The 25,951-nt window shown below is 46.0% G+C and overlaps 1 protein-coding gene across 3 annotated transcripts in view; it reads left to right on the forward strand.

Annotated features, from left to right (window-relative positions):
• The window catches only part of LOC115176206 (zinc finger protein 516), a 65,099-nt gene extending 46,049 nt beyond the window's left edge, over window positions 1-19,050 (forward strand). The window contains exons 3-6 of one of the 3 annotated variants that reach the window (XM_029736083.1): window positions 8,114-9,463; window positions 12,666-12,770; window positions 13,927-13,994; window positions 15,471-15,663. In XM_029736083.1, the coding sequence (XP_029591943.1) occupies window positions 8,114-9,463; window positions 12,666-12,770; window positions 13,927-13,994; window positions 15,471-15,530 (1,583 nt within the window). In that variant the 3' untranslated portion in view covers window positions 15,531-15,663. Of the gene's footprint in view, window positions 1-8,113; window positions 9,464-12,665; window positions 12,771-13,416; window positions 13,877-13,926; window positions 13,995-15,470 lie in introns of those variants that run through there. The other 2 variants (XM_029736087.1, XM_029736079.1) reach the window with 2 other exon arrangements.
• Window positions 19,051-25,951: the final 6,901 nt, after the last annotated feature.

Below are 25,951 nucleotides of genomic sequence, written 5' to 3' on the forward strand. Positions count from 1 at the left end.
ACAGATCTGGGACCAGGCTAATGAGAGATTGAGGAGATTTTAAGATCACAGCAATGGATTCTGAGTGATGAGTGAGCATTGGTTTTTTCCTCATGGCAGTCGGTTTAAAACATAACTCAGGGTCATGTCCATTAGGTTACACAATGAAATACATTTTTAAATGTTCTACAACTGAAAATGAAAATAATAATTTCTTATTGGACAAGGACAGGTTTTTCATTGTTTTTCATTTTTTCCCCCATTTGATGCCAAATGAACAGGACGCAGGCCGTGGCAGTGATGGCCACATTTTACATTTACATTTGAGTAATTTATCAGACGCGACTTACAGTTAGTGCATTCATCTTAAGATAGCTTGGTGGGACAAACATATATCACAGTCATAGCAAGTACATTTTCCCTCAATAAAGTAGCTATTAGTAAAGTCAGAGCTAGTAAGGCGGCGAAAAAAGTGAAGTGTGTGTTAGTTCACAAAACCTTTTCTGGGGGGGGGGGTGCTGTGGAATTACTTAAGATACTCTTTGTAGAGGTAGAGTTTCAGATGTTTACGGAAGATGGGCAGGGACTCTGCTGTCCTAGTGGGAGGGTCAAGAGACCAGAGGTAGCAGAATGGAGTGCTCGGGTTGCGGGTGTAGGGTTTGAGTACAGCCTGAAGGTAGGGAGGGGCAGTTCCTCTTGCTGCTCTGTAGGCAAGTACCATGGTCTTGTCGTGGATCCAAGCTTCGACTGGAAACCAGTGGAGTGTGCAGAGGAGCGGAGTGACATGGGAAAACTTGGGAAGGTTGAACACCAGGCGGGCTGCAACATTATGGATAAGTTGCAGGGGTTTGATGGCACAAGCGGGGTCCCAGCCAACAGCGTAGTGCAGACAGGAGACGACAAGTGCCTGGATTAGGACCTGTGCCACTTCCTGTTTGGGGTAGGGTCATACTCTACAGATGTTGTAGAGTATGAACCTGCAGGAGCAAGTCACTACTTTGACGTCTGCAGAGAACGACAGGGTGTTGTCCAGGGTCTCGTCAAGGTTCTTTGCACTCTCGTAGGGGGACACCGTGGAGTTGTCAACTGTGATGGAGAGGTCTTGGAGCGGGAAGGCCTTCCCCGGGAGGAAGAGCAGCTGCGTCTTGTCTATGTTGAGCTTGAGGTGGTGGGCCAACTTCTAAGTTAAGATATCTGCCTGGCACGCAGACATGCGTTTTGCCACCTGGGCATCAGAAGGGGGGAATGATAAAAGTAGTTGAGTGTCATCCGCATAGCAATGATAGGAAAAATCATGTGAGGTTATTTTGGACCCGAGTGACTTGGTGTATTGAGAGAAGAGGAGAGGGCCTAGAACTGATCCCTGGGGTACACCAGTAGAGAGAGTACGTGGTGCAGATACAGATCCTCTGCACGTCACCTGGTAGGTGCGGCTTGCCAGGTAAGATGCAATCCAAGAGTGTGCAGAGCCTGAGACGCCCAGCCCTGAGAGGGTGAAGAGGAGGATCTGATGGTTCATGGTGTCGAAGGCAGCGGATAGATCTAGGAGGATGAGAACAGAGGAGAGAGAGTCAGCTTTGGCAATGCGGAGAGCCTCTGTGACACAGAGAAGAGCGGTCTCGGTTGAGTGAACCGTCGTGAAGCCTGACTGGTTGGTGTCAAGGAGATCGTTAGTGAGAGAGTTGATCAGAGACAGCACGCTGAAGCGTTTTGGAAAGAAAAGAAGGGATACAGGTCTGTAGTTTTTGACGTCAGAGGAGTTGAGTGTTGGTTTCTTGAGGAGGGGAGTGACTTCGGGCCATTATGAAGTCAGAGGGGACACAGCCAGTGGTCAGGGATGAGTTGATGAGGGTTGTGAGGAATGGGAGAAGGCCTCCAGAGATGGTCTAGAGAAGGGAGGAGGGGATGGGGTCGAGCGGGCAGGTTGTTGGGCAGCCGGGCCTCACTAGCCGCAGGATTTCATCTGGAGAGAGAGGGGAGGAAGCGGTCAAGGTGTAGGGTAGTTCTGTGGGACCACGGGACTCAATAGGCTGAGCGAATGAGAAGCAGATGTCGTCAGCCTTCTTTTCAAAGTGGTTGACAAAGTCGTCTGCAGAGAGGGAGGAGGGAGGCGGAGAGGGTGGAAGATTAAGTAGGGAGGAGAAAGTGGAAAGAGCCATCTCAGATCCCCTGTCAGACAGTCAGGTAACAGGGCCTGGTAGGGCGTCCTCTGCCCTACCTATACCCTCTACGTTCCACTGGCTGGTTACCTAATCCCCGCTGACGCCATCCAGTCACCCTGATCCCTCTCCTGCTCCCCACGTCTCAGGGATTTGTTATTTATAGAGACACTCCTAATGGACACACATACTCTCAGAGGACACACACACACCTAGCATGCACCAGCTGCATACCTCCCTGCGTCCCACTGCTGGCTTGCCTCTGAAGCTAAACAGGATTGGTCCTGGGTGGGAGACCAGATGCTGCTGGAAGTGGTGTTGGAGGGCCAGAAGGAGGCACTCTTTCCTGTGGTCTAAAAAAAAGATCCCAATGCCCCAGGGCAGTGATTGGGGACATTGCCCTGTGTAGGGTACCATCTTTCAGATGGGACATTAAACGGGTGCCCTGACTCTCTGTGGTCACTAAAGATTCCATGGCACTTATTATAAGAGTAGGGGTGTTAACCCTGGTGTACTGGCTAAATTCCCAATCTGGCCCTCATACCATCATGGCCACCTAATCTTCCCCAGTTTCTAATATTGGCTCATTCATCCCCCCCTCCTCGTCTCTGTAACTATTCCCCGGTCGTTGCTGTAAATGAGAATGTATTGTGAGTCAACATACCTGGTAAAATAAGGGTAAAATACAAATGAATGCATGCGCACACTCAGTTATACACACAAACACACACACACACACACATACTCACTCCCAGACTTCACTCGAGCGTGAGTGAGGTTGGCAGGTGGGCAGACTAAGGCCTAGATTCAATCAGATCAAGCGTTGAACGGCGATAGCCGGCAACCGCATAGCTGATGTTCTGGCGGTGTCGGAGGTGGAACTGCGTTGGAGCTGTCAAATGTGATCGTTGTCACGAAGCCATACCGGTCCCACTCGCGTTAGAAGTTCAGAGAGAGAAAGTCTAGGCTATATAAAAAAATCGATACTCCAAATTAAAATCATTAAACAAAATAATAAGGATTTATATCAGCCTAATCAGGTTGTAGATTACATCTCACGTTCCAGTAAACAAGGCTGCATTGGCTGCAAGATTTCTCTTAATGCGACTCCGTGCAGCCAATGGTAATGCCTGCTTTAGGTATACCGTGAGCCTCTTGTGGATTTGACAGCTCTTACGCCGTTCCACCTCCGACACGTCAAATCATCAGCTGTGCGGATGTTGGTTAAAGCGGATTTGATCGAATCGGTCCCCAAGTCATTCAAATCAGGGGTTCATTCAAGGTTTGCGCTGTTGACAATGTTGTTTATAGTTTGGAAATGCCAATGAACATGACTGGATGGCTACAGGAGTGTGCTGCTCAGGTGATATCCTATCAGGTGACCAGGTCTATGGAGGTGAGGTGATACACTGCTGTGGAGTTGGCAGGTTGCCACCCTGTCCACTCTTATCATCCCCAGACAGAGACAGTATTTAAAGTCCTTTTTTTTTACCTATTTACTATTTACAGTACATACTGTACAGGAGAACATGATCATTTTCAGGCCATTACTTATGAAGTGTGGATAGGCTTTCTAAATGGCTGAGTAATGTACGTTTAGAACGTTTGTATGGTTACTGTAGGCACTGGAAATGGCGAGCGCAAAGCAAGATCTGGTTCTGGGTTCCAGGATTACCTGCATGTCTGCACTACACGTGGAGGAGAAGAGCGTCGCCATGGTGTCAGTCTCCATTGCCTTGACTCCCACAGAGTGCTGAGTGGGAGAGGCGAGGGAGGGAGGGAGGGAGGGAGCAAGCGAAGGAGGGAGGGAGGGAGGGCTGCAGTTAATGGCGGACATCCCACCCAGTGTTTGTTTATGTCAGAAGGATGTTATTCCCCCCCCCTCGTGGTTTCCCCTTGGCAGCAAGGCAGGTTATGGCACTGACAGCTCTATGGGAACCAGGGCTTTCCCCTCCTCGAACACAGACATGCAGGCATGCACCGCCTACTAGCACTGACTTTTCTGATAGTACCTTTTGACTCAATAAAGTAGCTATGTATGACTAAGAGATGTGGTCGTCTCACCTAGCTATCTTAAGATGAATGCATTAACTATAAGTAGCTCTGGATAAGAGCTAAATGACTAAAATGTCAAATGTAAAACACACTCGCACATGCACACACACACGTGCACGCGCGCACACACACACACACACACACACACACACACACACACACACACAGATTAGCCTCCAGCTCAACCCTGGCTGGGTGTTAGCCATTGCAGTATGTGGATAATAGGGAAGCCAAAATGAAAAGCAGATGGCAGTGGCATGTTCTAATTGAGAAGTGGAAACACAGTGGTGTGTGTGTGTGTGTGTGTGTGTGTGTGTGTGTGTGTGTGTGTGTGTGTGTGTGTGTGTGTGTGTGTGTGTGTGTGTGTGTGTGTGTGTGTGTGTGTGTGTGTGTCCATTTGTTTCAGTGGGCAAGGGAGGTCTTGTACATCACAAGGCACTGAGTGTGTGGACACATATCCTTCTTAATTAAAGGGGCAATCTGGAGTTGCTACATCCATTTTTGTAATGATAAATGAAGGATATGTACCTATTTGATTCTTGAAGAATATAACTTAGGAATGCCACATGAGCTTAGTTCAACTCCGGTGCCCCAGCTTGTTTGACCCTGATGTTTGTAAACAAAGTAAACATCCATCTATGTCTATGAATTTGAGAGTGGTTGCATATCGCCAGTCCCATCTCCAGGGGCATATCTCCAGGGGCGAGGAGCATGCTTTGCTATTGTTTCAACTGCTGATTGCCGCCTTTAGGGGCCTCAAGAAGTGTTACTGGACATTTGTGTGTGTTTTGTGTTTCTTCCTGTATGAGGGAGAGAGAGTGAGAGGTGGGTGATCAATGCTCTGGAGTAGTGTGGGTGTGTGAGTGTTTTTGTATTCATGTTTATGTGTGAAAGATTGCGTGGGGTTCTGTTTATGTGTGTGTGCAGGGGGGAACTCAGTATATATGCCACCATGTGGCGAACATTGACAACTGCACTCTACAACCAGTAGAAATATACACTGAACAAAAATATAAGCGCAACATGCAACAATTTCAAAGATTTGACTGAGTTACAGTTCAGATAAGGAAGTCAGTCAATTGAAATCAATTCATTAGGCCCTGATCTATGTATTTTACATGACTGAGAATACAGACACGCATCTGTTGATCACAAATACCTTTAAAAAAAGGCGGGGCGTGGATCAGAAAACCAGTCGGTATCTGGTGTGGCCACCATTTGCCTCATGCCGCGCGACCTCTCCAGCGTGCCAGAGCCATCGAAGGTGAGCATTTGTCCACTGAAGTCGGTTACGACGCCGAACTGCAGTCAGGTCAAGACCCTGGTAAGGATGACGAGCATGCAGATGAGCTTCCCTGAGATGGTTTCTGGCAGTTTGTGAAGAAATTCTTCGGTTGTGCAAACCCTCAGTTTCATCAGCTGTTCGGGTGGCTGGTCTCAGATGATTCCGCAGGTGAAGAAGCCAGATGCAGATGTCCTGAGCTGGTGTGGTTACACGTGGTCTGCGCTTGTGAGGCCGGTTGGATGTATTGCCAAATTCTTTAAAACGACTTTGGAGGCGGCTTTTGGTAGAGAAATGAAAATTCAATTTTCTGCCAACAGCTCTGGTGGACATTCCTGCAGTCAACATGCCAATTGCATGCGCCCTTAAAACGTGAGACATCTGTGGCAATGTGTTGTGTGAGAAAACTACACATTTTAGAGTGGGATTTTGCCTCCAGCACAAGGTGCACCTGTGTAATGATCATGCTTTTTAATCAGCTTCTTGTTATGCCACACCTGTCAGGTGGATGGATTATCTTGGCAAAGGAGAAATGCTCACTAACAGGGATCTAAACAAATTTGTGCACAACATTTAAGAGAGTTAAGCATTTTGTGAATATGGAACATTTTGGTGATCTTTTATTTCAGTTCATGAAACATGGGACAAACACTTGACATGTTGTGTTTGTATTTTTGTTCAGTGTAGTAATGCAGCCAATTAAATACATTAATCAGGGTATCAAAAGGCAGGAAGACTATTTTCCCTTCAGTTATTCTTATCGTGAGATCAGAAACCATGATCATACTCATCATTAGGCCTACAATTTCTACATGTTGTTAATTTCCTAATAAAAGACACTGTTTACTCTCATATGTCGGAATAATCTGGAATGACACTCTTTTGTGACATGTACAGATGCACTGAATCAGATGCGAATGCCATACATTTTAGCCTATGGGAGAATCTCAATTGCATTTCCTTGACTCTTGTCCTCTCTCCTGGCTTCCTTCTCAAAACCCATTGTATAAGAAAATCAGAATTCCCACCCCTCTGACCTTATGCTCCTATTGGTTTTAGGAAGTAGGCAATGAGAGGGGACATGAGGTATCAATTCAGATTCCCTCCATATATTCTTATGGTTTGGTATTTAGGCCAACACTGTCACCAAGTGGTCATGAGGAAGCACAACACCCCCTTTTTCATGGAACATGACTCAATTAAACTTGTCAGCTACTATTTCAAGCATATCTCTAGGCAGATCAATGTTTTGTAGAATGTTTCATAGACGTTAGTAAGACGGAATGTTCATATAATGTTTGTAGAATGCAGTGGTGTAAATTAACTAAAAATACAGAAAGTTCAGAAAGGAAACACCAAGTATAAATATGTTTAACCATTTATTAAAGAATGGATAATGCCAGTCTTGCCGATAGAGGCTCTGCTCCTTCAGGGTTGCTCACTGCCCAAAGCAAAGCATCAAAATATAAAATGAGCAGTGAGCGCGGTAAGCTATAAATATCCCCCAGCAGGAAAACAGAACCTAACAGGTGGAGGCAAAAGAAGCAAAAGCATAGTAGCAGTAGCAGCAAGTGGTAGCAGGATATGTGAGCAGAACCGGTCACTTAAATAGACTACCAAATAAGGCAGGTGTGATTGTTACTAGCATCTAATTGGTGCAATCTCAGCTGATGCGTCCGCTGTGGCAGGGACTCAGGTTCTGTTTCTGAACTGGCTTCTCTATTTGTTTTTTGGGTATCGGTACTTTACTTTCTTACTTACTTTTTTGACAACTTTTACTTTTACTTTTACTCCACTACATTCCTGAAGAAAATATGTACTTTCTACTCATACCATACATTTTCCCTGACATCCAAAAGTGCTCGTTACATTTTGAATGCTCAGGCAGGAGAGCGATATGGTCCAATTCACGCACCTATCTATATAACGTGTTGTCATCCCTACTATCTCTGATCTGGCGGACTCACTAATCACAAATACTGGATTTGTATTTTGTATTTTATTAGGATTCCCATTGGCTGCTGCCAAGGCAGCCTCTACTCTTCCTGGGGTCCAAGCAGGAATAAAACAACAGATCGCAACAAAAACATTGTCTACATCATTAATAAAACAATACATCACACAAGACATTGTGTGCTATAAAAATGTACACTGCTCCACAATCACAAATGTACAATGTACTAGTTTGTGTCTCTTTGTGCCATGAGGTGTTGTTTTATCTGTTTTTAAAAATCAGATTTGAATGCTAGCTTGAGCTACCTGATGTGAAAGAGACTTCCATGTAGTCATGGCTCTATTTGCTACTGTTTGCAATAATGTCTGAGTGTTGGAGTGTGCCCTTGGCTGTCCATAAAAAAATACAAATAAAATATATTTGTGCCACCTAGTTTGCTTAATATAATATAAAGAATTTGATGCAATTACCTTTTACTCGAGTATGAAAATGTTGTACTTTTCACACCAGATACTTTTAAACTTTTACTCAAGTAGTATTTTACTGGGTGACTTTCACTTTTACTTGAGTCATTGTGTATTAATTACTTTCACTCAAGTATGACAATTGAGTACTTTTCCCACCGCTGGTCGAATGTTTCAGAGAAGTGACCAAACCATCTCTGTTCTGTTTTGCCTTCCACAGATGAGAAGCCTTACGTCTGCAGCCTGTGTGACTTTGTCAGCACAGAGTCCTCTGCCTTCCTGTCCCATCTACGTCTCCAGCACACCTGTGACGGCCGAACCATTCCCAACCCCATCTCCAGCTCTGAGAGAGGCACCCCCAGTAGCTTCCCCAAGCTGAAGAGAGCCCTCCTCGACGGGCTTGCTCAATCCTCTGCCCCCCACCCTTACCTCTCTGCCCGGCCGCCGAGAGACAAATGCACCGCCGAGAGCAGTTCACCCACTGACCCTCACCATGTTGCTCCTCTGGACCTGTGTGTGAGAGCCGAGGGCCACAGGGGCCCGGCCTCCTCAGCCCTTCAGCAGAAGGGCCTGCCCAGTCATAAGTGCTCCTACTGCTCCCACTCCACCCACTACCTGGAGGTGCTGTGGATGCACCAGACTGTCGCCCACCGCATCAACAGCAGCGCCCTGGCCCCCAAATGGGCCCTCCTGAAGAATGGCTTCAAGGGTCCCCGAGAGGGCTCGTCCTCCAGGAGACGCACGGGCCCTCCTCCCGCTCTGGATGGGAGGGAGTGTCCCCCGTTGCCCCCTGTGGTGCGCACCCACCGCACACGCCCCCCATCGTTGGATTTGGGCCAGAAGAAAGACGGCAGGGACAGGGCAGCCAGTCAACGCAGCACCTCTTCCTCCTCCACACAAGGATCCTCCTCCTCTGCCTCAGGCTCCCAGAGTGTGCGGCCTCCCAGGGCAGGCAGCAGACAGAGAGGCGAGGCTGTGCCGGATCAGGGCCAGCTCTCTCGCTCCAACTCCAGGCCCAGGGTGGAAATCTACCCACGGGGAGGCTCCTCGACCAGCTCCCTGGAGAAGAGCACTGCGGCCGGGGCTCCCCAGCGACCCTCAGCCCCTAGCCCTAGTGTTGGAGGAACCACCAGGCTGGCGGATAGGTACATGTTGCCTCAGGAAGGCCTTGGATTCATGCTGTCCAGCAAACATGGCCTGGCAGAGTACAGCAGAGCCAGGAGCTCGCCCCAGCCCAAGTCCAGCAGCTCCCAGTCCCACACCCAGTCTCACCCCCAGTCCCAGGGCAGACCCCGGGCAGAGCGCCCAGCCCACAACACCACCACGGCAGGCCAGGGCTATGGAGCTTCCCACTCCCAGACACTTGGGAGCGCCGTCCAGGGATCTTCCACCTCTTCCTCCTACTCCTCCTCAGCCCAGCATGCGGAGGTGAAACAGGAGGAGGCACGGGGGGTGGAGACACCAGAGCTGCCCATGGACATCTTGAGCTTCCTGAAGAACTGCAACTCCAATGACCTGGCGACACTCTACCACCGCTGGGGCGTCGCCAACCCCCTACTGGACCCCACAGGTAAGAGCCAGGGCAGAGCTATGAAACAACCGTAGGTCCTTAAATCGATAGGAAAATATGTTTAGCGAACTTGGCACATGACGTGGACACAAAATAACATCAAGAAAATAGAGGGAACTCACTGTTTGCCACTCTCACAAGATATCTTTAATGACGGTAAAGTCACCCTCTGGCACAAAAGTCACCCTTCTCACAAACAGTGAGAAAAAAATTCAATTTTTTCTACATTTAGGCCTACTCTAATACTCAGATCCTCAGACATGTTTTTCATCTATATTATGTGAGCAGCCTGTCAGTGCCGTGATGAGAAGGGGAGACATTGAGAAGGGTAGTAGGGATGATGATAAACACGCCTTAGGATCATGTGTTTAGAGGAAAGGCCAAACGTCAGGAGAGCAGACCTTTTTTGGCTCGCTGATTGACAGCTCATGTCACATGTGGCGGGGAGCTTCACTGGACTGGATCTGCCAGCTGGACTGGCCCCTGAGGTGGTCAACACAAACAGATAGGCTCAGTTGTGTACACGCACACATGTATGCAGGCATGCCCACACACCACGCACGCACGCACACAAACACACACGCACGCCTACACACACACACCATCTGGCAGAAGATGATTGATAGACAGGCCGACTGGCCAGTCTGACAGGAGCATAAATAATGAAAGGGAGATGCATTAAAGTAGCTGTGTGTGTGTGCGTGTGCTGACCGTGTCAGAATACATGTGTGTGTGTGTGTGTGTGTAGGAGCACACAAGGTACTGTATATTGTAAAAAGTCTGTATCTGGGGCAGTGTGTGTTCTATATGTAGGGAGCAATGGCGGCTGGTGGAGCTACAGGAGGACGGGCTCATTGTAACGGCGGCAATGGGATACATGGAATGGTATGAAACACGTCAAACATATGGGAACTGCACATTTCAATCCGTTCCATTGACTCCACTCCAGCCGTTACAATGATCCCGTCCTCCTATAACTCCTCCCACCAGCCTCCACTGGTAGAGAGTGATGTTATAACAGTGAAAGATGTGGCAGGACCTTCGTGGGTCTCTGTTCTGCAAGGCATATCTCTCCGCTCTCCCGGTGACCTGTCGCCGACTGTTTGGTTCAGGGCTCCGTCTGAGGATGCTTTCACAGACGGAGGGGGCAGAGACATAATAATTAACCCAGCAGCAGCTGCTTTAGAAATGGTGATTACCAAAACATCCTGAATTTCCCCCCGTATTCTGCTGCTGCTTTCCTAAGGTCAAGTGGGCCTCTGCTTAAGACGCCCAGCTGGCAGGCTTCTATTCCTCCCCATGTTCCAGAGAGAGAAAACAGCCTGGGAGGCAGACGTATGACATCGCTGTCACCCGTCCAGGCAGATACCGTCACGCTCCGCCTTAGCCCTTTGAGTCAGATGCTATAAAGTGACCTTTTTTGAGAAAGCCAGGATGTGTGTTGTTTGTGTGTGTGTGTGGCAGGGGGGTGGGTTGTGTGTGTGTGTGTGTGTGTGTGTGTGTGTGTGTGTGTGTGTGTGTGTGCGTGTGCATTAGTGTGTTTAGTCCAGCTCACTTGTCTTTCATTGGTGCCTCAGAGGTAGAGAGAGAGAGGCTTGTGGGTCTGGCCGGATGTTTCCTGGGGCCAGGCAGGGTCAGATCTGCCAGAGACACTCTCAGTCACCTCCCCTCCCCTGACACCCATACCACCAGCGGGTACCACGAGCCCAGGTACATGCCAAGGCAGGGCTGGGAACTCACCCCCTCATTCATTGCACACACCCCAAGGGCTTTTTGGCTGGCAGGGGAAGAGGTCATCGGAGGGGTTGGTAGTGGCGGTGGTGGGGAGGACAGGGGATATGTGACGATGGATGGACCAAGTTGTTCTCTCTCGTCTTCCTGCTGCCTCCCTGCATCCTGCATCACCGGGATGACACGCCGGCGATCTTTTATATTCCCCTTCTGCACATGTACACACACGTACAAATAAACAGAACACACTCTCTCTCTCTCTTTCTCTCTCTCTCTCTCAAACACACACACACACCTGACATGTGACACGCGGGCTGGGCAGCGGAGCGGGCACATCACAGCCGGGGCGTTTTAATTGGCTGTAATTTATGCGGCGGCCGTGTGGCTGTGTGTGTCTGCCTGTCAGAGCCTGAGATGATGCTGTGTGACAGCTGCAGTCCAGCCCCTGGAGCTAGCCTCCCATAATGACACATTAGACATACTAATGATGCTTCCCTCTCTACACTCTACTCTTCTCTACTAGAGTTGAGGCTAGCTCTCTCCAGCCAGAGACTGGAGACTAGTCTGACCATGTCTGTCGGTGTCTGCTCCTTCATGGTCCTGTGTTCCATTCATACACTTCCAATCAATCAATTACATGTGATTATAAAGTCATTTTTTACATCAGCTAGATGTCACAAAGTGCTTATACAGAAACCCAGCCTAAAACACCAAACAGCAAGCCATGTAGATGTAGGAGCACGGTTGCTAAGAAAAACTCCTTAGAAAGGCAGGAACCTAGGAAGAAACCTAGAGAAGAACCAGGCTCTGAGGGGGGGGGGGGGGGGGGGGGGGCAGTCCTCTTCTGGCTGTGCTGGTGGAGATTATAAGAGTACATAGTTTACGTCATTTTATGTATTGTTTGTCATATTAAATCCCTCCCAAATGAAATCGCTCAAGGGGAGAGTTCTGCCACCACCTGTCCTCTCTGGAAGGTCATGCCGTCTCTGCCTTGACCTGTGCCGGTGGATATTATAAGAGTACAAGGCCATTAAGGCCAGATCGTTCTTCAAGATGTTCAAACAGTCATAGATGACCAGCCAGGTCAAATAATAATAATCACAGTGGTTGTAGAGGGTGCAACAGGTCAGCACCTCAGGAGTAAATGCCAGTTGGCTTTTCATAGCCGAGCATCCAGAGGTCGAGGCAGCAGGTGCGACCCGTGTGCCCTTCATTTAGTCCTTCCTCTCTATCTCTCCTTTTTTCCTTTCCATCCTCCCATCCATCTCTACATCTTCATTTTGGTCATCAGGTCTTTTGTGTGGATTTTAATTTATTTGTCTCAATTCCCCATTCCCCTTACTCTTCCTTTATCACCCGTTCCCTGTTACCTCTCTTTCTCTCTTCCCATATCCCTCTCTCTGTGTCGTCACAGAGGATGTGTGTTTTAAGATGACGTTTTAACCCATGTTCCTCTCTCTCTGTGTTGTAGGGATGCTGAGGTCTCTGGTTCGACAAGGGGAATACGGCTGCCAAGAGTGTGGGAAGAGCTTCAGTCAGCCCAGTCACCTCCGCACACACATGAGATCCCACACAGGTAAATGGGGATTAACACACACACACACACACACACACACACACACACACACACACACACACACACACACACACACGCACACACGCACACACGCACACACAAGCACATACATACGCAGGTGTGTGAATACACATGCACAAGTACACATGTATTTGTGCACAAACACATATGCCTGTACACACACACACACACACACACACACACTCACATCCACACACACACACACACTCACATCCACACACACACGTACACACACAGACACACACACAGACACACACACACACACACACATATCCAATACTGAACATCAGTAACATTCAACTAGATTATTTGTTCATTTGCGCTCCTCGGCCCTGTGGGTCCATTCTTTGGCCTCGACCAGAATAGCTGTCTGTAGGTTTTAAACTAATATGATTTGCTGACCTGTGACAAATATTATACATTATTAATCACCTGTCAGTTAGAGAGAAGGAATTGTGCATGCTAGTGAACCATAGAATTTATCCATCATACCGACATATGTCTCCATTATCACTCATCCTTATTCAGCAGCCAAACCAGTTATTGTGCCTCCGTTCTTATCTTTTCCTCTCCTCTGCTCCTCCTCTCCTTTGTCCTCTTTCTCCTCTCTGGTCATGTCCATCAGTGGGGGCCGGCTGTAATAGTGGTAGACAGTGAGATAAGTAACTTCTTTATGGAGAGTGTGAATGATTTGTGGCACAGCCAGTGATGCTAAGTGACAGGAGCCAAACGGTAAGTGATGCAGAGGGAGTCCTCTTACCCCCCAGCATCCACTGTAAACACACACGAGCGTGTGCAGGCATGCACACACACACACACACACAGAGAGTGAGCTGTAATTAATGTTGTCACCGATGGTTTTATTCAGCATGGACGTCATCCTCACGCGAAAGGCCAGTCACCCCGAGGCCTCCCATTAGCATGTCTGTGTCATATTAAATCACTGGCTTCACTCCACCAGGTCTCATCATCATCATCATCATCATCATCTAGCTCCACTCCGCTCTGCTGTTGTTGTGTTGTCTCTCTCTAACTAACTGGTTGTTGCTGTGGTGATGCTGGCGAATGGAGACTATGAGCTTTTTTTTAACAAGTACCCCCCCCACCACCCCCCCACCCTCCTTCTTCCCCACAGTCGTGTTTGATTATAACGGACTCCGAGGTGCTGACGCTCAAACCAACCCCTCGGAAGCTCCCAAACAAGTATGTTGTTCCCATCGATTCACGTTGGGTTGCTGCTTCCCATTGCTTATGCCCGTGTTTGTCTGTGTATGTTTGCGTGCATGCATGTTTGCCGGTGCTCATGTCCTATCCGTTTTATATTCATTCTGTCTTTTCCACCTATGAGTTATGTGTCCTTCTGGAATCATCCGCTTTCAGACGTAACATATTTCTTGTTGTCACTATGTCACCAAGCGACTAGAACCATAGACAGCAACAATAGAGTTCCGGCAGTCTGTCCCTGTATGAAGGATTGGCCCTGAGAACACACAAAATGTATCTTTTCTCTCTGCATCAGATGAAAGTTTTCTGAGAGAGAGAGAGCGAGAGGGGGGGAGAGAGAGAGTGGGTTAGGCGAGGTAAATCTCCTCTGCTTTGACATTCGGAAAGAGCCAGGTCTGCAAGCCGCACCTCCATCTTAATGAATCACCCATCCGCAAATTTATCGCAACGCTATGAATGATGGGAGCAGAAACAGCGTCGGGGTCCAATTAGATGTAGTGTTGGCGGTGCTTTACAGTGACGATAACCTTTAGTGTAATTTAGTGCACCACTCCCATCCAGCCTCCCTCCCCGCCTCTCTTCCTAACAGGACGACGGTGTCCTAGAGGTGCTCGCTTTCCGCTCACGTCTCAACCTGCCCGCCTGATCGCCTGGCTCTGCTTTTAGATTCCGCGTGATTAATTGTGTATTTCTGTGGTTTTATTTCCCCCACCGCAATATAATGATGTATGATAACACATATTTTTCTGTTTCTTCTTCAGGTAAGAGAGAGGGAAGAGAGTTTGAGGGCAGAAGGAGTCATTTGTTTCCCCCCCCATTTATATTCTTCCATTTATCATAATGATAATTAGGCGCAATTAAATGGCACTGTCATTTGTTTAGTTATGGTGTGCTGTTGCTTGTTTATGTGATGGCGTCAGAGCCGTTGTAGGTCAGTCTAATTAGCAAAGCGAGTGGGTGGGGCCGGCTGATTGAGGGAAAGAGAGAGAGAGAGAAGTGAAGTAGGACTTCACTGACATCAGGGTTGTGTGGCCCTTTTACGCACATGTCAGGCTTCTCTCACAGGAGACGAGGACAGGTTCATGTCGGTTAGAAAAGAGGAAAGTGAACTTGTTGTTTTTGGAATCAGGTGCAGTATATTTTAATGGCTAGAAGTCTGTTGCCATGAGGTTTCATGATTTCGGGTTAAATTTGTTTTTGTGCCTGTTTTGTGTTATAACTGTGTGTATGTATTCATGTCTTATTCATTGTACTGTTTAACTACAGTCAGTCTCAGCATGGTTTACGTCATTTTATGTATTGTTCCTCGTATTAGATCCCTCGCAAATGAAACCGTTCCAGGGGAGATTTCTGCCGCCGCCTGTACTCTCTGAAAGGTTATGCCATGTCTGCCCTCTGTGTGACCTTTGAACTCTATGTGTGACCTCTGTGTGTGTTGTTGTGTGTGTCCCAAAGGGGAGAGACCGTTCCGGTGCCGCCTCTGCCCGTACCGAGCCTCTCAGAAAGGGAACCTAAAGACCCATGTTCAGAGTGTCCACCACGTGCATTTCGACAACGCCCAGTACCCTGATTACAGACCACCAGGACTGGGCCGTGAGCAGGAGGAGGAGCAGGGGGACTGGTTCTCACCCACCACCACCAACCCACCCCGACCTAATAACAGACCCACCAACGTGACATCCCCAGGGCCTAAGATAGCGATAGAGACTCCATCCATATTCCCAGCCCCTCCCCAAAGACAGCAGAGAGACCTGAGAGATGTGTCAGAGACACCACCTGACAGAGTGACATCAGAATGAGCTCACCCCTATTGCCCTTTTAGATGAAATATTACCAGGACTATTTGAAATGTGTTTAAAGACAAGAAATAAAAGGATTTCTTGGAAAGAGAAGAAAAATTGGACACTGTGCAACCAAATGCTGTTTTTTTTCTCTGTGGACCCATGGGCAAGGATGGCATGGTGGCATAGCGACATCCCTATAGCTTTCTGTTTTCCTATTTTTCCCCATTTGATTTAGATTGTGATGAAATGGTTTTGTGCATTCCTCAGGACACTGATCCCTTAATAACACACGGCAGAATGGAGCAGCCATGTTGGTGATGTTCACGCTGACTGAACTGAACTCACTTAGCTAACCCTTTGATTGCAGCTAACTTGACAAGCTTAAGACTGTGTGTGTGCGTGTGTGTGTGTGTGTGTGTGTGTGTGTGTGTGTGTGTGTGTGTGTGTGTGTGTGTGTGTGTGTGTGTGTGTGTGTGTGTGTGTGTGTGTGTGTGTGTGTGCGTGCGTTCTATCCTCTCGAGCACCACCATGATGAGTCCAGTATGAGGGGTTGTAGTGAAGTGACCACTACACGATCTGACTCCGAGGCTGTTTGGCCGGTCATTAAAGAGAGAGAACGAGAGAGAGAGAGAGAGAGAGAGAGAGAGGGCTAATGACAGTGTGAGAGGAGGTGCCTGCTTTACTGCTCATTAAAAAGAGTCTGCGCTTTTAATGGGGGGTATAAACGAGCGTGCGGTTTTAACGGTCATTCAATTATTGGGAGGAGAAGAAGAGGCCGTTTTCTGATCCCTCTGATCCGAGCGTAGTCCTCCTCCCACACCCACACCTCCAACCTCAAATTAGACCCACTTACTGAAACCTCTTAGCAGGAATAAAGTGGTCGGACTGGTTGGTTTAAGTTGCCCTTACTCTCTTTTCTACTTGAATAAGAGTACACTCCTAAAAGCTAGTCCTCTCAACAGTGGCTTTTTTGGGGGGGAAGGTTGAGAGGTCAGGTGACTAGTGACAGTGTTTTGTTTCTGTTGGCTGCGGAGCCGTCACAGGGTTGGCGTGCGTGTGCGGCTTGTGTGTGTGTGTGTGCGTGTGTGTGTTTTGCCCCTCCTTGGTTACCTCTGCGTATTAGACTCCCTTTAGACGCTTTGCATACTACCTCCTTTGCAATAAAAGCTTGTTTTGGTTTTTGTACGGCCAGGTATGAAGTGAGGACCAAAGCCATGCTTGTATACTGTATATACGATATAATGAGAGGCTTCACTGTAACCATATGTGTAATGTTTTTCTCAAAGTTGCATTCACCCTCATAAAACGCCTCCTGGATTCATAGCCATGCCTATGACTATTGGATTACCTGTCGTTAGGGCAGACACCAAAAAAACATTTTGCAACGGAAAACAAAAATGAGCATTTCCGATTGGACAAATCCAGAAGGGCCCTCCCTGTTTCAGTCCACTTTCTTCTGTTGGGTGCCTAATGAACACAACCCAGGTGAGGTGAAGCTCTAATAAGTTAGCAATTCTTGTTTTGGTGCATGGATGTCAACACGTTCGTTCAGACAAGCAGACTATTGGTCAGACAGTCTTTTTGAGCAAACGTTGTATACACGCAAGGCCACATGCACTGTACAAGACACCGCAAATGTCAAAGTGTGAGACAGATAGAAGTGAATAATTATCAGCTGTTTAGATTTAAAACAAAAAATTGGGGGGGATTCAAAGATATGGAATTATTGTCATGGGATATAATACTGTCTACTTTGAGACCTCGGTAGTAGTTTTTACATGAACACAAGATGAAACGATTTCTGTGTCAGTTACTTTGTATGGTTGGTTGAATACGTATACAACAGTGTGTTTGTGTATACCTACACATACTGTATGTGTATATTAAACATGAGGATAGTCAAATACTTGAAACGGATAATATAGCCTATCAAGTAGTGTCCTTAATAAATTAGTGCCCTTAAATACTGTTGTACAGAATGACCCTTTAAGATGAACTCCTAAAATACACATTTGTACCCTTTAAGATGAACTCCTAAAATACACATTTGTACTCCTAAGTGTGACTAAGCAGATATGAACAGACCACGCGGGAGTGAGAGAGTGAGTTTTTGAGCGTGTGTGTATGTAAGTGTGTGTGTCTGTATTTTTAATCTTACCAAACCCGTTACAGCGTTAGATACCAAATGGCATTTCCGGTGCACTTAGACTAGGTTACTGCTTTAACCCGTTTAACTGTCTTCATTTCATTCAGTCTTTGATTGGTAAAGGTAGTCCAGTTCAATGTCACCTCTGGTTTTTAATCATTATTTTTCTATTATTATAGATATCCATGATTTATTTAATATAATTTGCTATGTGTTTTTTTTTTAGGCGTTTGGTTTGTTTTACACTGCTTAGTTCAGTTTTCGAATGGAAAATGATAGGCGCATAAATCTTTTTCATAAAGAGTGTGTTTTTAGTCTCTCTCTCTTTGCTAAAAAGTAGGACTTCTTCAGTAGATAGCCATGGTTACCATCCCAAAGAACGTGGTGGAAGTCATTATTTCTATTTGGTTGTGGTTTTAACAATGCCTCCAAGTTGTGTGTGTGTGTGTGTGTGTCTGTTGGCTTTTTATTTGTAATTAACTACATTGTAATTTTTCCGTAGATAACATTATTTGGAATGTATTTGGTTGACATCTGTATTTATTAGTTACAATGATCAGAGCAGAAGCAGACAGGAGTTGTTTTATTTGATTATTTTCAGATTTGTTTTTATACTTGGTTTTCACTGTCCCCGATGTGAAAGCTCTACCTCGTCTGAGACCTTCTCAGTTCTGTTAAAGTTTTGTACATCGTTGCAGAAAATGTAAAGTCATCATGTCCACATTAAATACACAAATATGGCACCGTGCAACCGGTTTCATCAGTCTCCCTTGCTTGCATGTGATAGAATGAGCAGCGTCCTGTTTGGATCTGCAGATGAAATAATGTAGGCTCCTGATGCAGTAGGGGAGAGTGGGGTAAGTTGTGCCATTTTTTTTTTTACATTCAGGATCACTCCGTCAAAGGAAATATAGTATTCTTTCTAACAAAGATATCTACATATATTTCAGGATGTTGTGTATCTCTGGAAATAATCTGAATTCATGTTACCGTTACAGTTTTGAAAACATAGCTTGTCCAATAAAGTGATCTCTTGGCACAGTTTACTTAAATTAAGGTACCTATACATTTTTTAGACTGAATTAAATATTCCCACTACCTTAAACCATGTCTATGTTTATTTCCCAAATTCAATTCAACATCACTTTTTTGTCTTTTAATCATTTTAAGCATATTTTAACATAGGCTTAACACCTAACAAACACTTTTTTTAAACACTTTGAACATCGTTCCAGCGATAAAGCCTTGCATTACACTTGGGAAAAAAACACTTACATTTGCTCAACTTGCCATTGGCTCAACTTAGCCAATGGCCATTGGCTCAACTTACCCCAAGGCAAACATTTTGGGGCGGCAGGTAGCCTAGTGATTAGAGCATTGGGCCAGTAACCGAAAGGTTGCTAGATTGAATCCCAGAGCTGACAAGGTAAGAATCTGTCATTCTGCCCCTGAACAAGGCAGTTTACCCACTGTTCCTAGGCCGTCATTGTAAATAAGAATTTGTTCTTAACTGACTTGCCTAGTTAAATAAAGGTTAAGAAATAAAAACATTTTGACTATATTAGCCCACACAGCTACAGGAATGCACTTTCATGCTAGATTTAGGACCTCATTTTGAAGCTTTTAGAGACTCCAACGGATGTATTAAACAATATAAAACCGATCTACTTTGGTTTAGATACAAGCATCATGAAACTTCTAACACAATAAATTAATTAGACTTGGTGAAAATAGTTTTTTTGGACCTAACTTGCTTATCACTTTTTCCATGTGGTTGCTTCCTTTACCAATTCCATGAAATGATTACCTCTAACCAAAATGGTTGGTCAAATCATAAATTTTTTTGTATGGTTTCTTCGAAACAAGGGCTACTCAACTTACCCCTTTAGCTCAATTTATCCCTCCCCCTACAGGTCCAGAGAAGTACTGGGTCATGTTCATTTGGCACCAAATGGAAGAAAATAGGGAAGGACTAACTGAACTTGTCCAATAACAAACACTTGTTTGTGTTTACTGTTACATAAGGTTCTAAAATGTTTTTTGTTGTTGTTTAGTGCCTTAATGAACACGACCTTGTTCTACACTATTCTACTATTCTTATAATTCAGAGAACTGACTTTCAACTTGTAGTAACATGCTATTTTCATTAGGCATTAACCATTTTCAGATGCAAGTATGGTAGACCAGGAGGGACAAAAATACATTTTTAGGGGTTGACCATAATTTTTTTATGAACCACATGTGACACTTGAAATTAGATGCTTACTGACACCTATGATTATTTTTACTTATTTATTTTATTTTACATTTATTTAACCAGGCAAGTTGAGAACAAGTTCTCATTTACAATTGCGACCTGGCCAAGATAAAGCAAAGCAGTTTGACACATACAACAACACAGAGTTACACATGGAGTAAAACAAACATACAGTCAATAATACAGTAGAAAAATAAGTCTATATACAATGTGAGCAAATGAGGTGAGATAAGGGAGGTAACAGCAAAAAAAGGCCATGGTGGCAAAGTAAATACAAGTAAAACACTGGAATGGTAGATTTATAGTGGAAGAAAGTGCAAAGTAGAAATAGAAATAATGGGGTGCAAAGGAGCTAAATAAATAAATAAATACAGTAGCGGAAGAGGTAGTTGTTTGGGCTAAATTATAGATGGGCTATGTACAGGTGCAGTAATCTGTGAGCTGCTCTGACAGCTGGTGCTTAAAGCTAGTGAGGGAGATAAGTGCTTCCAGTTTCAGATTTTTTTGTAGTTCGTTCCAGTCATTGGCAGCAGAGAACTGGAAGGAGAGATGGCCAACGGAGGAATTGGCTTTGTGGGTGACCAGAGAGATATACCTGCTGGAGCGCGTGCTACAGGTGGGTGCTGCTATGGTGACCAGTGAGCTGAGATAAGGGGGGACTTTACCTAGCAGGGTCTTGTAGATGACCTGGAGCCAGTGGATTTGGCGACGAGTATGAAGCGAGGGCCAGCCAACGAGAGCGTACAGGTCGCAGTGGTGGGTAGTATATGGGGCTTTGGTGACAAAACAGATGGCACTGTGATAGACTGCATCCAGTTTATTGAGTAGGGTATTGGAGGCTATTTTGTAAATGACATCGCCGAAGTCGAGGATTGGTAGGATGGTCAGTTTTACGAGGGTATGTTTGGCAGCATGAGTGAAGGAGGCTTTGTTGCGAAATAGGAAGCCAATTTTAGATTTAACTTTGGATTGGAGATGTTTGATGTGAGTCTGGAAGGAGAGCTTACAGTCTAACCAGACACCTAGGTATTTGTAGTTTCCACATATTCTAAGTAAGAACCGTCCAGAGTAGTGATGCTGGACGGGCGGGCAGGTACGGGCAGCAATCGGTTGAAGAGAATGCATTTAGTTTTACTTGTATTTAAGAGCAGTTGGAGGCCACGGAAGGAGAGTTGTATGGCATTGAAGCTCGTCTGGAGGGTTGTTAATACAGTGTCCAAAGAAGGGCCAGAAGTATACAGAATGGTGTCGTCTGCGTAGAGGTGGATCAGAGACACACCAGCAGCAAGAGCGACATCATTGATGTATACAGAGAAAAGAGTTGGCCCAAGAATTGAACCCTGTGGCACCCCCATAGAGACTACCAGAGGCCCGGACAACAGGTCATCCAATTTGACACATTGAACTCTATCAGAGAAGTAGTTGGTGAACCAGGTGAGGCAATCATTTGAGAAACCAAGGCTATTGAGTCTGCCGATGAGGATGTGGTGATTGACAGAGTCGAAAGCCTTGGCCAGGTCAATGAATACGGCAGCACAGTATTGTTTCTTATCGATGGCGGTTACGATATCGTTTAGGACCTTGAGCGTGGCTGAGGTGCACCCATGACCAGCTCTGAAACCAGATTGCATAGCGGAGAAGGTGCGGTGGGATTCGAAATGGTCGGTAATCTGTTTGTTCACTTGGCTTTCGAAAGACCTTAGAAAGGCAGGGTAGGATAGATATAGGTCTGTAGCAGTTTGGGTCAAGAGTGTCCCCTCCTTTGAAGAGTGGGATGACAGCAGCTGCTTTCCAATCTTTTGGAATCTCAGACGACACGAAAGAGAGGTTGAACAGGCTAGTAATAGGGGTTGCAACATTTTCGGCAGATAATTTTAGAAAGAAAGGGTCCAGATTATCTATCCCGGCTGATTTGTAGGGGTCCAGATTTTGCAGCTCTTTCAGAACATCAGCTGACTGGATTTGGGAGAAGGGGAAATGGGGAAGGCTTGGGCGAGTAGCTGTGGGGGGTGCAGTGCTGTTGACCGCGGTAGGGGTAGCCAGGTGGAAAGCATGGCCAGCTGTAGAAAAATACTTATTGAATTCTCAATTATAGTGGATTTATCGGAGGTGACAAGAGTTTCCTATCCTCAGCGCAGTGGGTAGCTGGGAGGTGTTCTTATTCTCCATGGACTTTACAGTGTCCCAGAACTTTTTTGAGTTTGCAGGAAGCAAATTTCTGCTTGAAAAAGCTAGCCTTGGCTTTTCTAACTGCCTGTGTATATTGGTTTCTAACTTCCCTAAAAAGTAGCATTTCACGGGGGCTGTTCGATGCTAATGCAGAACGCCACAGGATGTTTTTGTGTTGGTTAAGGGCAGTCAGGTCTGGAGAGAACCAAGGGCTATATCTGTTCCTGGTTCTAAATTTCTTGAATGGGGCATGCTTATTTAAGATGGTGAGGAAGGCATTTAAAAAATAAATAATAAATAAAAAATAAATAAAAATAACCAGGCATCCTCTACTGACGGGATGAGGTCAATATCCTTCCAGGATACCCGGGCCCGGTCGATTAGAAAGGCTTGCTCGCTGAAATGTTTCAGAGAGTGTTTGACAGTGATGAGTGGAGGTCGTTTGACCGCTGACCCATTACGGATGCAGGCAATGAGGCAGTGATCGCTGAGATCTTGGTTGAAAACAGCAGAGGTGTATTTAGAGGACAAGTTGGTTAGGATGATATCTATGAGGGTGCTCGTGTTTACGGCTTTGGGGTGGTACCTGGTAGGTTCATTGATCATTTGTGTGAGATTGAGGGCATCAAGCTTAGATTGTAGGATGGCTGGGGTGTTAAGCATGTCCCAGTTTAGGTCACCTAGCAGCACGAGCTCTGAAGATAATTGGGGGGCAATCAGTTCACATATGGTGTCCAGAGCACAGCTGGGGGCAGAGGGTGGTCTATAGCAGGCGGCAACGGTGAGAGACTTGTTTTTAGAGAGATGGATTTTTAAAAGTAGAAGTTCGAATTGTTTGTGTACATACCTGGATAGTAGGACAGAACTCTGCAGGCTATCTCTGCAGTAGATTGCAACACCGCCCCCTTTGGCAGTTCTATCTTGTCTGAAAATGTTGTAGTTAGGGATGAAGATTTCAGAGTTTTTGGTGGACTTCCTAAGCCAGGATTCAGACACGGCTAGGACATCCAGGTTGGCAGAGTGTGCTAAAGCAGTGAATAAAACAAACTTAGGGAGAAGGCTTCTAATGTTAACATGCATGAAACCAAGGCTATTACGGTTACAGAAGTCATCAAAAGAGAGCGCCTGGGGAATAGGAGTGGAGCTAGGCACTGCAGGGCCTGGATTCACCTCTACATCACCAGAGGAACAGATGAGGAGTAGGATAAGGGTACGGCTAAAAGCTATGAGAATTGGTCGTCTATGACGCCCAGAATAGAGAGTAAAAGGAGAAGGTTTCTGGGGGCGATAAAATAGCTTCAAGTTATAATGTACAGACAAAGGTATGGTAGGATGTGAATACAGTGGAGGTAAACCTAGGCATTGAGTGATGATGAGAGAGATATTGTCTCTAGAAACATCATTGAAACCAGAAGATGTCATAGCATGTGTGGGTGGTGGAACTGAAAAGTTGCATAAGGTATAATGAGCAGGGCTAGAGGCTCTACAGTGAAATAAGCCAATAAACACTAACCAGAACAGCAATGGACAAGGCATATTGACATTAAGGAGAGGCATGCTTAGCCGAGTGATCATAAGGGTCCCATGGGATTCAGACAGCTAGCCGGGCCATAGGTAGCAAGCTTGCAGAAGATGAAAGAAGGTCTGTTTTTAGCCACCTCGTGTGTTTCCGTCTGTAGATTAGTGGGGTTCCGTGTGGTGGGGGGACCAGTCCAATTGGCAAAATAGTTATAGTTATAGTGGCCCAAGAAAATTGTTCGATAGACCTATTCAGATAGCAGCCGATAAGACAGCTAACGATAAGCAGCCGCAGATGGGTGTTCAGGTTACGTCGCGACGGAGTGGCCAGTTGGATAACTCCCTCGGGCAGATAACGTCTGTAGTCCAGTCGTGAAGGCCCGATGGGGCTCCGCATCGGCAATAAAACGGGTCCGGATAGGTGATTGTTGCCCAGGAGTGGCTGATGGAACTCTTCAGCTGGCTAGCTCCGGAATAATAGATGTTAGCTCCGGGACCAATGTGAGCCAATAGTCACTCGGGTAGCAGCTAGCTAGCTGCAAGATCCAGGTGTAAATGTCCAGAGCCTGCGGTAGAAATCCGGGGATATGGAGAGAAAATAGGTTCGGTATGCTCTGGTCTGAGTCGCGCTGTACAAAACTGCCGATAGCTTTTCGAGCTAAGGGATAGCTGATGACCGCCAACCGTGGCTAGCTGAACTCCAACGTTAGCCAGTGAACTGGCCAACCTCTGGCTAGCTTCTATTGTAGGTTTCAGATTTGAGGTAAATAATACTTCTTTTTTTTAAATTGGTGAGGCGGGTTGCAGGAGAGTGTTTTGAGGTTGAGTTTTTAGAAAAAAATATATAACAAGATATGCGAAGAAAAGATGTAAATATATACATGGGACACGACAAGACGAAGGACAAAGACGTCTGACTGCTACGCCATCTTGGCTTTTTTTTTAAAGGCCCAGTCCAGTCAAAATTCATTTCCCTGTGTTTTGTATCGTATTGTATAACAGCTGATGAAACTAACTAAAAGTGTGAAAAATGTTGATCAGTGTTATTTCCTGATAGTTGCTGTTTGAAAATACAATCTACTCAGGACCTTCTAATCAGCAGGTTTGCTTGGGCGGAAGTTTCAGCTTGCCTGGGGACATCACCAGATGGTAAATTGGTGTTTCAAACTTCTCTACCAGTAACAGCTAGTTTTCCCCTGCCCACTCAGACCACTCCCAGAATTGTTTTTTGCTAAAAAGCTATTTTTGTCCATTTTAATCAAAAACGAATACAGTAGAGGTACTTAATACCCCAAAATGATTTGATTAAAAAATAATGTGGAAAAATAGCTTGAGCTTGTTTCTATTTCTGATGTTCTGCCTAGTTAAGGCAAAGGCCACTTGAGGCAATGTTCAAAAATGGACTCCCAGTTTCCCACCCACATATTGCAGAGACACACTGACTGCCTAGGACTTGACAGTACTGCTGCTCACTTTACCAGTCCTTTTCATGTACTAGCCTGTGACTGTGTGCTTTGAGACCTGACTGACTGAAGGACTGACTGGCTGAGTGGTGAGTGACAGGTTTTCCCGGAGAACATGGCACATGACGTTAATGCCAGCGAGGCCTGCAGGCCGGTGGAAAGACAGAGAGACAGCAGCTGCCTGTCACTCTCCCCCTCATCAGTCACTGAGAGCGGCCGCCCAACATGACGGCCATGCAGGCAGCACTCACTGAGAAACCTGTTCCCTGACATCTCTGCTTTCTGTCTTACTGACGGGAGAGAGAGAGAGAGAGAGAGAGAGAGAGGAAAGAGGATCAACCTTCATGCAGCAGACTCCATTTTGATGACGGATATGATATGTGCCTTCTGAATAGATTTATCCATTTGAACTTGAATAAACTTGTGAAATGCAGTTTTGCAGTTTAGAGTACTCCAGGGATCATCAGCTAGATTCAGCCGCTGGGAGATTTTCTCTTGAGTGGATAGTCGGGGGGCCGAAACATCATTACAAATAATTTGTAGACTGAAAATTGATCTCAAGAAGCCCAAACATATAATATTTGACAAAAACATAATAC

Source organism: Salmo trutta, chromosome 3 (assembly GCF_901001165.1).
Source record: "Salmo trutta chromosome 3, fSalTru1.1, whole genome shotgun sequence".
Classification (NCBI taxonomy): Eukaryota; Metazoa; Chordata; class Actinopteri; order Salmoniformes; family Salmonidae; genus Salmo; species Salmo trutta.